A 13,211-nucleotide genomic window follows, 5' to 3' on the forward strand; every position below is an offset into this window, starting at 1 on the left:
AGTCTGCACATAGTGGAGCTCCACTATGTGACCAGCAGTATGGTGTGTGCTGAGAACACTAATGTGCTCTTTCTTACCCATAGCCTACTAGAGATCTGCCCTGGGACCTATTGATAATTTCTTACGCCTCCGTTTTCTCAGCTGTAAAGTAGGGATAAGAGTACCCCCTTTAAAGGGTTGTAACACTTAGTGAAGAAAATGTGTGTAATGTGCTAACAACATTTAGTAAATAACAAATATAGTCAAAGGTATTTTATTTCCATCTCTTAAATGCTCTCACTCTCTGAGACAAAACACAATGTAAAAAATGCTATAATAATATTAGTTTTTTGTACAAGCATAGAAGCTGGAGAGACAGGCATCATCAGGAAGGATTAAGGAATTCTTTGCAAAGAAAGTGACTTCTTTTTTTAACATACCCTTTATTGAGTGCTTACTGTGTATGTTCAATGCATTAACTCACTTAACACTGCAGCAACTCTGTGGGTTGGGTATAAATGTCCTCAGTGTGAAGGTAAGGACCCAGCAGAGGCTGAGGTGATTGCTTAAGTGTGATCAGACCACAAGGGGAGGATGCAGATCCAGAAAGAACCCATGAACGTCTGTAAAGACCTTAAAGAGTACAGTATATGGCCCTGGCCGGTTGACTCAGTGGATTGAGTGTGGGCCCAGCATATGGGCATCCTGGGTTTGATCCCAGTCTGGGCACACAGGAGAAATGACAATCTACTTTTCTTTCCCTCCCTTTCCCCCTTCCCTCCCTCTTCCTCTCACATAACCAGTGGCTTGATTGGTTTGAGTGTCGGCCCCAGGCACTGAGGATAGCTCTGTAGGGCTGAACATCAGCCTCAGGTGCTAAAGATAACTCAGTTGATTAGAGCATTGGCCCCAGATGGAGGTTGCCAGGCAGATCCTGGTTGGGGCGCATGCAGGAGTTTATCTCCCCTCCTCTCACTTAAAAGAGCATAGTATATGGAGAAATCTGTTTTCTCCACATATAATATATTTCTCCACATATATTTACATTTTAACAACAATTTATTTCTAGTCTGCAGGGCATACTTTTTCATTTCCCTTTAATATTTTATCAGAAACTCACATATGAAGCATTTATGGATCCCCTCTGCAGTGTGCCAGGCACTGTACTAGTTTCTTGGTGATCCCCAGAAGTAGAACCAGTCCACTTAGCAGTCCTTCATTGGGTAAAGAGACAAATGTAACAGTTGCCCATTTAGGGGTATTTAGCATATACTGGGCTCTGTGCTGATCTTTTTAGGCACATTGGCTCCCTGAATCCTTATACTAACCCTTTCAGATAAGATTTGTTATCTCCATTTTACAGATGAGGTTATTTAGCCTTAGAGAGGTTTGTAATTTGTCTGAACTCATAGCGTTAGAAAATTTTAGACTTGACCTTACATCTGTGACTCCAAAGCCTACAGATTGTTTTAATACTATCTGATACTGCCACCACAAAACATTTTAAGAGAAAATACATTCTAAAATAGAAATATATGTAAAGTCACCAAGAAGGAATAGAACAAGAGAACAATTCTCAGACAAGTGTCATTTGTTCTAAGTATTAATTGATAGCTAAATGTTTGCCAGCTACAGTATCAGAATGACACTCCAGACCTGGACACAGGATAGTAACAAGAGAATACTGTTTAAAAGAATTTGGTGTCTTCAGAGAACAGGGGGACTTGTTTTTGTTTCAAATAGCTTATGCTGGATCTTTCTAACAACGAGTTGTATCTCCCTTAACAAGTTTAAAAATAAATAAAACAAAAAATATTATTTGAAAATGTTTAATGACTCTGACATTGTTGTATTGAGTTTTTATTCCTTTAACATTTTCATATGCAACTTACAATGATTTTTAGTATATGAAAAAATGATACTATATTTACCAATCCAATTAAGAAATAATAGCCTTAGAAAAGACAACTAGTAGCCAGTACTTTGGGGAATACTTTTCCATTGCTGGTGGTAATATTAATTGGTGCGGCCTTTTTAAAAGGTGTTGACAATATTCAATAACCTTAAACTTTTTCCATACATTTACCTAGTAATTCTACTTCTAGGAGCCTGTCCTAAGGAAATATTATTAGATGTTTGTCATATATTTTTGTCAAAAATTGAAAACTTAAATGTCCAATTATATAAATGAACTATTGTGCAGCTTTTCACAATGGCATTAATGAAGAGAATATTAGCACAGAAAAACTGGGTTACAAATTTGTCTCTACAGTCTGACTATAACCATAGAGCGTTGGGCTAGCAGGAACCCTTGCACAGGTAGGGCAAAGGAGCGGAAGGAAATGCACTAAAATACTACCATTGGTTATGTTTGGTGATAAGATGGGGGTTGGAGGATTTGGCTTTTGTCTTGGATTTCCCGTGGTTACTCCAATGAAAAAGCAAGTGAAACCTGTAGGTCCCTAATAGCGTATCACAAACTGATGTTTGGGAGACCTAAGGAGGTGGAAGAGAGTAGGACTGAAGGTCTGGAGTTGTGCTGAAAGGTGATCATAACTGCTGCGGTCACCAGGTGGGGTTTGTTCTCCACAGAGGGTGTTGTTGATGGGAGATTTTGAGAGTGAGTAGCCTTTCCTACACAAAGGAAAAATCTACCTTCAAGGGCTTTAATTACTTACATTTTATTTGATCACTTATATTTACCACTGTTTCAAGTCGTGTTGTAGAGGAAAATAAACATTGTGAATGGCATACATTTGTCTTAGTTTACTTTTTTTTGTCTTTCATAACTTTTCCCTCTCTTTCTTACTATCCAGAAACCTATAAATCAGTTTTATAATGACAAGGATAAAAATATAAACTACTCCTACCTAAAATATCATTTTAATGAATAGTAATCACGATTTGGAAACAGTTTATTGTACTACTTGGAATTTCACTGTAAAGAATACTAATTCTTTAAAGAGGCATTTTTATTTATACTAATTTTTACTAGTCCTGAGAAAGAAAGACTGACACTCAAGAGTATATTTTAATGTTAGAAATGTACAGTTGATCCTTTTTCTCAAGTATTTCTTTGGTGTTTTAATACGAATAATTTTGAATCGGTGCCTCGTTTGTTTTTATGATTACTGTGTTATAAGGTATACCAGTACCATTTTCTAGGTTTACATAACATCTCTTATATAATAACACTTGGAATGTAACTAGTTTATAATATTTTTTTTTCCTTACAGATCTCTAAGCAAGAACAAAAAAAAATGGATACATTTGATGGAAGTGTGGCTGAAACCTCATCTCGGTACAGCGGTGCTCAGGACAGTGGGATTGGCAGTGACAGTGTTAAAATCAGAATAGTACAGATAGAGCAGCACAGCGGTACCAGTCAGCATCGCCTTGCCCGTCCCTCACACCAGTCATCCATCGTAAAAAATCTAAATTTCATTCCCTTTGACATATTTATTACCGCAAGTAGAATCTCACTAATGACATATTCCTGTATGGCCTTACCCAAATGGAAATCGCAAGAACAGAAGGATAATGAAAAAACAGGCAATAATAGTTCATTAAATCTCCCAGAAGACGATTCAGATGTTGCTAAATCCAGCGAGACATGTATTTCCACGGTAACGGCAGAAGATCTCTTAAGCAGCAACATACCTTTTCCTTCAGGAAAAAAGGTAGGGGCCATCTCTCTTGAAAGTCTTCATGCAACCACAAGGTCCTCTGCTAGACAAGCACTTGGTATCACTATTGTTCGGCAGCCTGGACGAAGAGGAACCGGGGATTTGCAACTCGAACCTTTTTTACACTTGGTTGTCTCCCAGCCGTCTTTGCTTCTGAGTTGTCACCACCGGAAACAGCGAGTGGAAATGACCGTTTTTGATACTGTGCTTAAAGGGGTAGCCTCTGACTACAAATGTACAGGTAAGAGCCTTCAACTTTACTGGAGTGCTGATAACTGCTATTACATACTAAGTTTTCCATTTTCAAGATTGATTAAAAAAAAAACAGCTGGTGGCCCTGGCCAGTTGGCTCAGTGGTAGAGCGTTGGCCTGGCGTGCAGAAGTCCCAGGTTCAATTCCCAGCCAGGGCACACAGGAGAAGCACCCATCTGCTTCTCCACCCCTCCCCCTCTCCTTCTTCTCTGCACCTCTCTTCCCCTCCCGCAGCTGAGGCTCCATTGGAGCAAAAGATGGCCCAGGCGCTGGGGATGGCTCCTTGGCCTCTGCCCCAGGCACTAGAGTGGCTCTGATCGCGACAGAGCGACGCCCCGGATGGACAGAGCATTGCCCCCTGGTGGGCGTGCTGGGTGGATCCCAGTCGGGCGCATGCGGGAGTCTGTCTGACTGCCTCCCCATTTCCAGCTTCAGAAAAATTCAAAAAAAAAAAAAAAACAGCTGGCAAGCCAGTCAAGACTTTTTTTTCTCTACAGAATATGTAAATTTGTGAAGTTCATACTTCACAGCTGAATTATGTTTAAGTAAATGTTTGAAATGTATTAAGGTCTGGCCTTCCTGTCCTTACCATGCCTCTGGATATTCATTTCTTTTCAGGAGCTAAATGAAACAGGGTCTCTTTCTGGGCTACAAAAATGCTTAACAATTTCCAGTGATTGGGAAGCAAAAGTTTCTGTTTTCCTCTTTTCCCTTATTAATGGCCTATAGGTATGCTTTCCATGTTAATGTAGCTATGTGGGTGAAATAAAGAACCTTAGAAAATGAAGTTAACAGTTCTGGTATTTTTGATCTAATCATCTTGCTGTAGTAACATGATATTGTAGTAAATGTATGAGAAGGTTTATCAGTAAAGTAAGAAGATTTAAAGATTTGTATACATCTACAACAAGCACGTTTATTAGTGGTGTTGTCCACCTCTCTCTTGTTGACCCATCTGTACCCTTCTTATAACTGGAGAGCATCCTAATATAATAATTATATCAAACTTCTGAAGCTTGTTGCTTGTTGAGATTAGGCAAGTGATCAGGGGTTCAGATTTTCAGACATACTGGCTGTTAGGTAATAAGGGCTAATGTAGAGTTAGATATTTGGCAGGAAAGACTGGAGAGGGTAGCTGAGTCATCTAAAACTTGGTATTGGAGGAGGGCCCCAAGGTCAGGTCTGAGTCAGGTAGTTTATTGCTATCAGGTAGGCTCATCGTATGGAAGCCAGCAGTGAGGCATTTGGAGAATTTGTAGACTCTCCAATCTGGAAGTAGGCTGGTTCATTCTTGGCCATTAAGGAGAACCGTTTTATATAGCAGGCTCCTGGCATGTAGGTGGCAGGTGAGAGGATCAGGATTCAGCCCAAGGAAATAGAAAAGGAGCCCTTGCTCACTCTTTCTGAGGTGCAGTACAATCCTCTGCTTCAGAAAAGGTAACTGGCTAGCTGCTGAGGCCAAGTAATGCAGGGTTTCCCCCACACTGCCTGCTGCCCCTCTTCCCTGGTGCTGGAGCTGGCTCACACTGGCTCGCCAGAGCCAATTGTTAAAATTTTGGAACTATGAAAGACAGTTGTTAAACCATTGGTAATTTAAATCAGCCATAGTGAGAGTATCTACACCACAGATATTGGCAAATGCTGTCAATCAGCTTTCCTACTCTGATAGCCAGTTGTTAAACATTTACCAGCAACCACTGCCTCCCTTTCTCAAACATCTTCTCATTTAATGACTGCCTACAATACAATAGTTATTTCAGGGGCACAGGAAATGGAGCTGGTACTTGGGTAATTGATATTATATGATTCAGAGACTCATGCTTTTATAACTGATACCTGCTTAACACTGGCCAAGACTAGGTGCAGGATTGGGATAATGATTCTTAATTCCAAGTCCCTTGTTAAGGTCTTTCAGCTATAGTCACTTTATAGGTGGGTGACTTCAGTGGCCTCTACTAAGGATATTTATACTAAATTCAGTTAAGTTAATAAGGGCTCATATCAAAGATACACATTTTAATTAGTTCCTAGGTCAAAATAATGAAGCACTTTTTGTTTTTAAAGTAAAATCCTTGTATGTAGACCAACATGGAAGCCAGTTTCAGTAGATGAAGTTTAGAGTGAAAGTTATGGGCAGACTCAGCACAGAGAATTACATGTGGGAGGGAAAGGGCGTGGTGTCTAAGGAGCATCCTTGGCACATTGCTCTTGTGGATGCCTTTCCTTACAAAAAAAGCATCTGCTTGGACATTTATACTATCCAAATAAAGAGTTAGCAATATCAATTATGTTTCTTAAAAATGCATTTAGTGATTTGGAGAAATTTATCAGAAAGCAAATAGTTAAAATATAATGGCTAAAATAAAAATATAACTAGCATTTACTGAGTACTCAATCTGTGTCAGGCATTGTATCAGCTGCTTTAAATGCATTATCTAATTTCATCTGTATCATAACTCTATGGGAAATGTTACATTCTCATCTTCCCAGATGAGGAAACTAAAGTTTGTAGAAGTGAAGTAACTTGTCCAAGATCGCAGACCTAGCAATAAACAGAGCTAAAATTCAAAGCCCAGATTTGTTGGACTCCTGAGTCTGGTCTTACAACCTGTCTGGATCCTGGAAGTGGAGAGAAAGATGTCAATCGGCAGTTTTCTCAGTCAGCCTCCATTGTCCCACTCTAGTCTGTACACATGTTTTAACTGGTGAATTTGTGTATGTTAAATGTGCCCATGATGTGACTACACAGCACAGCCTCTCTTGGTAGTATGACAATCCTGAATTCAAATTCAAATTCTGTCACAAGGTGTATACCTATCTCATAGGGTGATTGTAAATTCAGGAGATAATTCCTGAAAGTACTTACCATTGAATCCACAAGGCCTAGGCCTTCACGTTTTCTGCTGCTGCTTTACTGTTATTCTGTGCTAGAAAGATTACTGAACTAGGAAGCAAGCGAAAAGTCTGTAATAGTAATATTGGCCTGCCATTGATTGTTAGCACAGTGATCTCAAATAGGCAGTTTATTTCTTTGAGTTTCTGTTGCCTTGTTTGTGAAACGTGATGACTGTTATAGATATTAACAAGTTCCATTACAATTCTGAAGTTTTATCATTGAGTAATTTGGAATTCATCTCCCACACTCACCTTTCTAAAAATATTTAAACTATATTGCTTTGGCCTCAGAGAGCTGATATGTGTAAGCCACTACCCTATAAGATAAAAATTTATTTTGACTTGTTTTAAAGATGCAAACTTTTTTTTGATATTCTAGTGGAGCTAGACTATCAAACTAATTAGTTTATTCGTTGTTTTAAATACAGAAATTTTATTCAATTTTAATGAAGTATTTTTTTCCAAAAAAAAAAAAATGATCTGGGGAATTTCTATGTTAAATTGCTTCCTTGAATGAATTCTTCCAGTGCCATTACCAATTCAGTTCCCTAGAAACACTTCATGTAACGCTTTCCCTTCCTGAAGAGAAAGTGCTGTTCTATGTCCAATATTCTTTTGAAGCTTTGAAATAGTAACCATGTGGGTATGAGAAAAGAGAAAAATATGACTGACTATATATAATGTTAACATTCATGAGGAGGAGGAGCAGGAAGATGGGAGTGGCCAGTGCCATTTCTGGATTCTAAAGTGAAGGAGGCACTGCAGTTACTTAATTGGAAGGACAGAACGGGGTATCACCATGAAGCTAACTTCCTGAGACAGGTTAAGGAAAAGTTTAAAGCCATCATAAGTTAAAAATGGAAGAGTAATGAAGCACGTCTTTCTGAAACATTTGTACAAGTCCTCAAATAATGTAATTTCATTCAACATCATATTTTTATAATATTGGTAGATACTGTAGGAACTTAATTCTTTATATCAATTAGCCTGTAGTAAAATTGGTGTCATTATATGTTGTTTTGCTTAAAGTCACAGAATCTATGGCCAGCATTAAATGAGGACTTACTGTACTTTTTCCCTTGATACTGAAATTAAGATTTTTTCCATAAAGTAATTCAAGTGGCAGCCAGCTGATAATAGTTTTCACATATATTTGCATCTCAATGATTGTCCTAGTTCAGTGTCACACACATGAGGTTATTTTGGAGATAATGGGGGGAGGGGTTGAGAAGAAAGAAATATTTGTAAAAAAAAATTTTTTCTGGCACAACATGGCTTGTAATAATTTAGTTTTCTATGCAAGTCATCAACCATTATTATATGTGCTCATGTTCCTTTATATGGAAATCATATGGAACAAAAAGTAAACAAATACTCTTATATAGACTTATGTTTAGCCGTGGTGGGGTAGCTCCATTGATTAGAGCAGAGGTCTGCAACCTATGACTCATGAGCCAGATGTGGCTTTTTTGATGACTGCATCTGGCTCGCAGACAAATCTTTAATTAAAAAATAATAACGTTAAAAATATAAAACATTCTCATGTATTACAGTCCATTCATTTCCTACCACTCATGTTCATTGTTGTGGGTGGCTGGAACCAATCACAGCTGTCCTCCGGGACAACACCAAATTTTTATTGGATAATGCGTAATGTACACGGGTTGTTGTATGGCTCTCACGGAATTACATTTTAAAATATATGGCGTTCATGGCTCTCTCAGCCAAAAAGTTTCACGACCCCTGGATTAGAGCATTTTCCCCACAGGCCAGGATTACAGGTTTATTCCCAGTAAGGGCAAATACAGAAATCATCCAAAGAATTCATAAACAAGTGGAACAACAAATCAAAATTTCTCTCTCTCTTTCTCCTTCTCCCTCCTTTCTTTCTCTAAAATCAATCAATAAATAAAAACTTAAAAATAAAATAAAGGCCCTGGCCGGTTGGCTCGGTGGTAGAGCATCGGCCTGGCATGCAGAAGTCCCGGGTTTGATTCCCGGCCAGGGCACACATGAGAAGCGCCCATCTGCTTCTCCACCCCTCCCCCCTCCTTTCTCTCTCTCTCTTCCCCTCCCACAGATGGCCCAGGCACTGGGGATGGCTCCTTGGCCTCTGCCCCAGGCGCTAGAGTGGCTCTGGTCGCGACAGAGCGATGCCCCGGAGGGGCAGAGCATCGCCCCCTGGTGGGCAGAGCGTCGCCCCCTGGTGGGCGTGCCGGGTGGATCCTGGTCGGGCGCATGCGGGAGTCTGTCTGACTGTCTCTTCCCGTTTCCAGCTTCAGAAAAATACAAAAAAATAAATAAAATAAAATAAAATAAAATAAAATAAAATAAAATAAAATAAAAAGACATGTTTAGGGGATAATTTTTTCTCCAAAATCATAATTTTTATAAATATAAAAGACTATATGAAACGTTGTATTTAACTCATTAATTAACAAGGGAACTAGTAAGAATGTTCATAAGACTTTACAGACAAAACATCTCTAAGGCCCTGGTCATCACAGAAGTTTTGATTCTCTAATTCATTAAGGTCCTAAAAATGGCCAGAGCCGCTCAATCATGGACTTTAATCATTGTTAAAGCATGGCTCTGGGTGATTCTAGGAGATGGAAATATTTTTCACATTAAATTATGAAGATTTGGTTTATTTGACATATTCAAGAGACTTCAACAAAGACCTTGAAAGCAAATACTAAGTCTTTTGAACCTGTTGAAATATGGTGTAATATCCCAAGATAACTACTTTAAATTAATCAATGTGACTTTGTGTGTGTGTGTGTGACAGAAAGAGACAGAAAGAGGGACAGATAGGGAAGACAGACAGGAAGGGAGAAGATGAGAAGCATCAATTCTTCATTGCAGCACCTTAATTGTTCATTGGCTGCTTTCTCATATGTACCTTGACCGGGGGGGGGGCTACAGCAGACTGAGTGACCCCTTGCTCAAGCCAGCGACCTTGGGCTTAAGCTGATGAACCTTGCTCAAACCAGATGAGCCCGTGCTCAAGCCGGCGACCTTGGAGTTTTGAACCTGGGTCCTCTGTGTCCCAGTCCAACGCTCTATCCACTGCACCACTGCCTGGTAGGCTCAACATGATTTTTAAAATCACACTTTACCCTCTTATCTTGTACAATTAACATGACTATTTTAGAATGAACTTGTTATCCCTGTTGTGCTTCCATTTCTACATTCAGACAATCTTTGGAAACATTTGCTCACTCCCTTTGAACCCTGGCATTTTATCGGACATGTTTAAGATGCTATTGACCTAGTAAGAAGACTCAGTTTCTGCCTTCAGGCACTTCTCTTCACTTACTATGATTAATGATGAAAATTTAGCAAATATGGATCTTCATGACATGGAAGGCTGTGCCAGAGAAGCAAGTTACAAAAGCTTGGTATCATTTGTATGTGATGGTATAAGCAAAACTGTTTTGATACAGCCAAATGAAATAGGACTAGTTTTCAAATTATTTTTTCTAAGTTATTTATAGATTGAGCTCTAGCTGTACTTCAGAATAATTTTTAGTATTTTATTTATTTACCTATAAGTTTTTTCACTTTATTTCTTTATAATATATTTCAGTAGTTGCTCTGGAATTTCCAATATGCCTAATCTTTTACTCTACTTAGCAGTGACGTTTTATCACTTCAAGAAAAATGTAGAGCCTTACGAAGATTTCTTACCATTCCCCACTTATGTTACAATCGTCATAGACTGTCTGCATATATTGAAAACCTACCAGATAAGATTATGATCTCTTTCAATAATGCTACATAAAGAACTAAAAGGGGGAAAACTAGTATATTTTTACTTTCCAGCTGTTTACCATGTTTAGAGCTTTTCCTTCATTCCTCAGGTGCCATGTTTTCCTCTGTTCTATTTCCCTTCAGCACTAAGAACTCTTTTAGCATTTCTTTTAAAGCAGGCCTACTGGCAACAAATTATTTTAGTTTCCCATGATTTGAGAGTGTTGTGTTCTCTCTCTAATTCCTGAAAGATATTTTTGCTTGGAGAGGCCCTGAATAGAAACATAGAACAGGGACAGAGTTCAGTGCCCTAAGGCAAAGGCCACAGGGACTTTACTGACAAAAGTACTGAACTCGGTACTGTCCTGAACACAGCACAATAGGGATAGAATCAGATCAATAGGTAGGGACATTTGAGCTACTTCACTTGCCCTTCTGTCTGCTCTAAAGAAGTTCCCCTTCCTGACTTCCTTATTCTCTTCTCCTCATTCTCTTCTGTGCTTCCTGACTTCCTCATTCTTGTCCCTGCTTCTATTTGTGTGTATCAATAAATACCCATAGGGACTGGGGGTCAGGGCCATCTCATGGAACCTGCATAGGGGATTGTGAAGGGGTCTCCCCTAGGTCCCTTGTTGCATGCCATGTGGTCCCCGAGTAGTCATTGTCTCCACGACATATGCTCAGTATAGGATTCTGGGTTGACATTTCTTTCAGCACTTCAGAGATACTGTTTCCTTGTCTTCTGTCCTCTGGTTTCAAAAGAGAAATCTACATTAATTCCTGTGACTGTTTTCCTATATGTAATGTGTTGTTTTCTCATCTGCTTTCAAAATTTTTTCTTTAGTTTTGGCTTTCTGTAGATTGGTTATGATGTGACTGGACTTGATTTTTTTGAATTTACTCTGTTTCAGGTTCTCTGAACTTCTGGCCTCTGTTAATACATGTTTTAAATTAAATTCAGGAACTTTATATGTCTATTCGGCTATTATGTGTTTAAATGTTTTTCTGCTCGAATATTTCACCTCTCCTTTTGGAACTCCAGTGTTAAACTTTTCATACTATCTCACAGATCACTGAGAATTTTATTTTCCTTTTTCATCTTTGTTCCTCATACTAGATAATTTCTGTTGAATTTCTGAGTTCTAAAATTTCCCTTTGGTTCTTTTTTGTACTGTAAAGCCAGTGGGCAAGGCCAGTCTCACAGCCGCCCGGCCCATGCAGGTTCTGGATTCAGACAGTCGGTAAAGAAACAATGGAGCCAAGAACTGGTGGGCCATTATATTTAATTCTAGCTTGCACCCGGCGGGCAAGTAAAAACATACACTGGGCTCCAAAACCCACTCACATTCAGTGCTCACAAAGCTACTGACTTATCCGAGTTTCCTAGAATCAAAGGTTTCTAGCTCACCAGACTTATTCACCTCTGTTCCCCATCTTCTTCCTTCACTCTGCACAAACTCTTCCTCTGCACAAACTGGCTTCTCACTCAGCACTCCGCCATCTTGGCTGCTTCTCCTGGCCACATGGCCTCTTTCTGCTCTCCTCTCTGCTCTCTCCTCTAATGATAATCTCAGGAACCAAGAGAGCAAGCTCCCGTTCTGCCCCTATTTTATAGTGTAGAAATCCAAACCTTTAATCCAATATACAAAATAGGGAAGTCTCTAATACAAAGTCACTTATCTGGGGCATGATGGGATTGTACCACCCCACATCAAAAAGGGTGGGAAAGGCTTAATCCCAAAACTAAGCCCCAGGCTACAACGATCCCCAACACACATTAATATCACCTGGGCGATGGCCTCACGTGGGCAGCGCCATCTTTAACAAAGTGAGCATAATACATTTTATCTGCCCAACATGTACTTTGTTTCTTTTCTGAGAACTGTATTTCCATCATTTCAAGTGTGTTTACCTTTACCTCATGAAACATAGTTATAACACCTGCTAAAGTCTTAAATGCTTGTCTCTGCTGTACCTGTTACACACACACACACACACATACACACACGCACACACACGTGTGTATGAGCGTGTGGCCACCCTTGGGGCAAACCAGGAGAGAAAAAAGAAAAAGTAGCTGGTCTCCCTACATCAGTGACTACACAGGGACATTATTTCCCACTCAGGGATTCTGTGGGACTTCCAGCTGTTCTTGCCATCACTGTGCATCACAACATAGGACTCACCCTCAAGTCACAGTAATGAGAGAAAAGAAAAACAGAACTAAAGAAAATGGGAAACACCACTATATGGCTCATATCTGCCAGTTAGAGGCCCTTTTGAGGCCTTGGGTATTTTTGTATATTTTTTTCAAGTTTTTAATTGTAAGCAGCATGAGAGTTAGGCTGCAGTGAACTTACTCCAATTTTGGCTGGCACCAGAAGTCCTGCAATTTAAAAAAATAAAAATATTTTCTAGTCCATTAGCCAACATATGGTTTTCCAAGAAATTTAATACAGGATTTCCCCCAAAAGTGATACTTTAATATCTTTATATCTCTAAGCACAGATCAGTTAAATGTATTGTAATGAATAATTACTGCTCTCGGGGAGTTGTCAGCATTAACTTGATTCTTCCCATGTCACCATTAAGCAAAGAACATGCCCAAATACTCAGAGGGTGGTAACAGTGTTTTCTCTGTGTGTT

The 13,211-nt window shown here is 39.3% G+C and overlaps 1 protein-coding gene across 4 annotated transcripts in view; it reads left to right on the forward strand.

Moving 5' to 3' along the window:
- The window catches only part of VPS13B (vacuolar protein sorting 13 homolog B), an 887,459-nt gene that overhangs the window by 637,774 nt on the left and 236,474 nt on the right, over positions 1 to 13,211 (forward strand). For all 4 annotated transcript variants that reach the window (XM_066379210.1, XM_066379212.1, XM_066379209.1 and 1 more), the window contains exon 34: positions 3,216 to 3,906. In XM_066379210.1, the coding sequence (XP_066235307.1) occupies positions 3,216 to 3,906 (691 nt within the window). The remainder of the gene's footprint in view (positions 1 to 3,215; positions 3,907 to 13,211) is intronic.

The sequence above is a fragment of the Saccopteryx leptura genome, chromosome 3, assembly GCF_036850995.1.
Source record: "Saccopteryx leptura isolate mSacLep1 chromosome 3, mSacLep1_pri_phased_curated, whole genome shotgun sequence".
Lineage (NCBI taxonomy): Eukaryota > Metazoa > Chordata > Mammalia > Chiroptera > Emballonuridae > Saccopteryx > Saccopteryx leptura.